Here is a 1225-nt window from a genome sequence, read left to right on the forward strand (position 1 = left end):
AGGGCGAGGACCCGTCCATCGCCGCTTGCGGCTTTAATTACAGATAATTACAGTCCAGTGATCGTCCTCATAAATGTGACGTCTCTTCTTGTTTTCATGTAGCTATGAGAGAAAAGTCTGTGTTTATTCTAAATGTGAGAACTTTTCTCATAAACTGGATTTATTAACTACTTATGAGCGTCTCCTAATCGAGATAATTGATCATGAAAACGTGTTTAGCCTTTAATTATGAGTTTATAATTATGAGACAAACTAATAATGACAAGAAAGTTTCTCCATGAATGAGATGTTTTTAATGGTCATTAATCTTTTTGCAGGATGTTTCTACATAAATAAGATCAGAGTTTATAATCATGTGACAGAAACTCAACCTATAAGGTCGTTTGTTTGTTTTTGTGATAAAACCAGATCAGAGTTTATAACTATGAGACAAACATTTGAGATCTTTTCTGGTAATCATCAGTTATCGTTCTGACATAATGAAGATGTTTTTAGACTGTCTCAGCGTTTCTCTGAGACATGGCTCCATCATGAGATCCATGTTTGTAGCTACCAGATGTTCTCCTGTCATGTGATCACATCTTGTTCAGGATGTGTAACCACCAGAGCTTTGTTCATGTTCAGAACACCAACAAGCTCCAGCCTCCAGTGGTTCTTCTTCTCTGCACAGTTTCTACAGTCCACGGTTCTGCACACATCGCCTCCATCAGACCTGCAGCGTTTAGAAAACCTCAAACATCTGCATTAAGTTCAGCGTTCTGGACCATCTGGGTCCAGCAGTGACTCCAGCTGGTTGGTTCAGTAACACCAGGCTCAAGTCTGAAGGTCCACCTCGTCACACCTTGCTCCTCTTGGCGTGGCCCTCTGCTGGAGGAGCTGCTCTCTTGTTGCGGTGGTGAGGGAACGTGGGCATCAGCTCCGGCTCACAGGCTGCAGACCAGAACAGAGACGGTGAGGAACAGGTGAGCAGGAGGCGAGCAGCACACAGGAGGACGGACAGGTGTACTCACGCAGAGGCTTCTCCTTGAAGTAGGAGCTCTCCAGACAGTCTTTGGCGGTCGCTCTGGATCAGAACCACAGGATCAGTTTAAACCAACAGCTTCACGTATCAGACACCAGAACACGTCTTCAGTGACCGATCACGTATGAACGTTAATATGACAGGTGCTCTGGTTTGTTTCATGTCCTACAGCTCACTGAGACGCTCCAACATCTGCTGAGAGCT

General features: G+C 44.6%; 1 protein-coding gene across 2 annotated transcripts in view; it reads right to left on the reverse strand.

Moving 5' to 3' along the window:
- Positions 1-270: 270 nt before the first annotated feature.
- Positions 271-1225, reverse strand: part of cdk10 (cyclin dependent kinase 10) — a 10903-nt gene continuing 9948 nt past the window's right edge. For both annotated transcript variants that reach the window (XM_008293564.1, XM_008293563.1), the window contains 2 exons: positions 1011-1063; positions 271-930 (listed from right to left, as the gene is read on the reverse strand). In XM_008293564.1, the coding sequence (XP_008291786.1) occupies positions 836-930; positions 1011-1063 (148 nt within the window). In that variant the 3' untranslated portion in view covers positions 271-835. The remainder of the gene's footprint in view (positions 931-1010; positions 1064-1225) is intronic.

This window comes from Stegastes partitus, unplaced genomic scaffold (genome assembly GCF_000690725.1).
Source record: "Stegastes partitus isolate 25-593 unplaced genomic scaffold, Stegastes_partitus-1.0.2 Scaffold895, whole genome shotgun sequence".
In the NCBI taxonomy this organism is placed as follows: Eukaryota; Metazoa; Chordata; class Actinopteri; family Pomacentridae; genus Stegastes; species Stegastes partitus.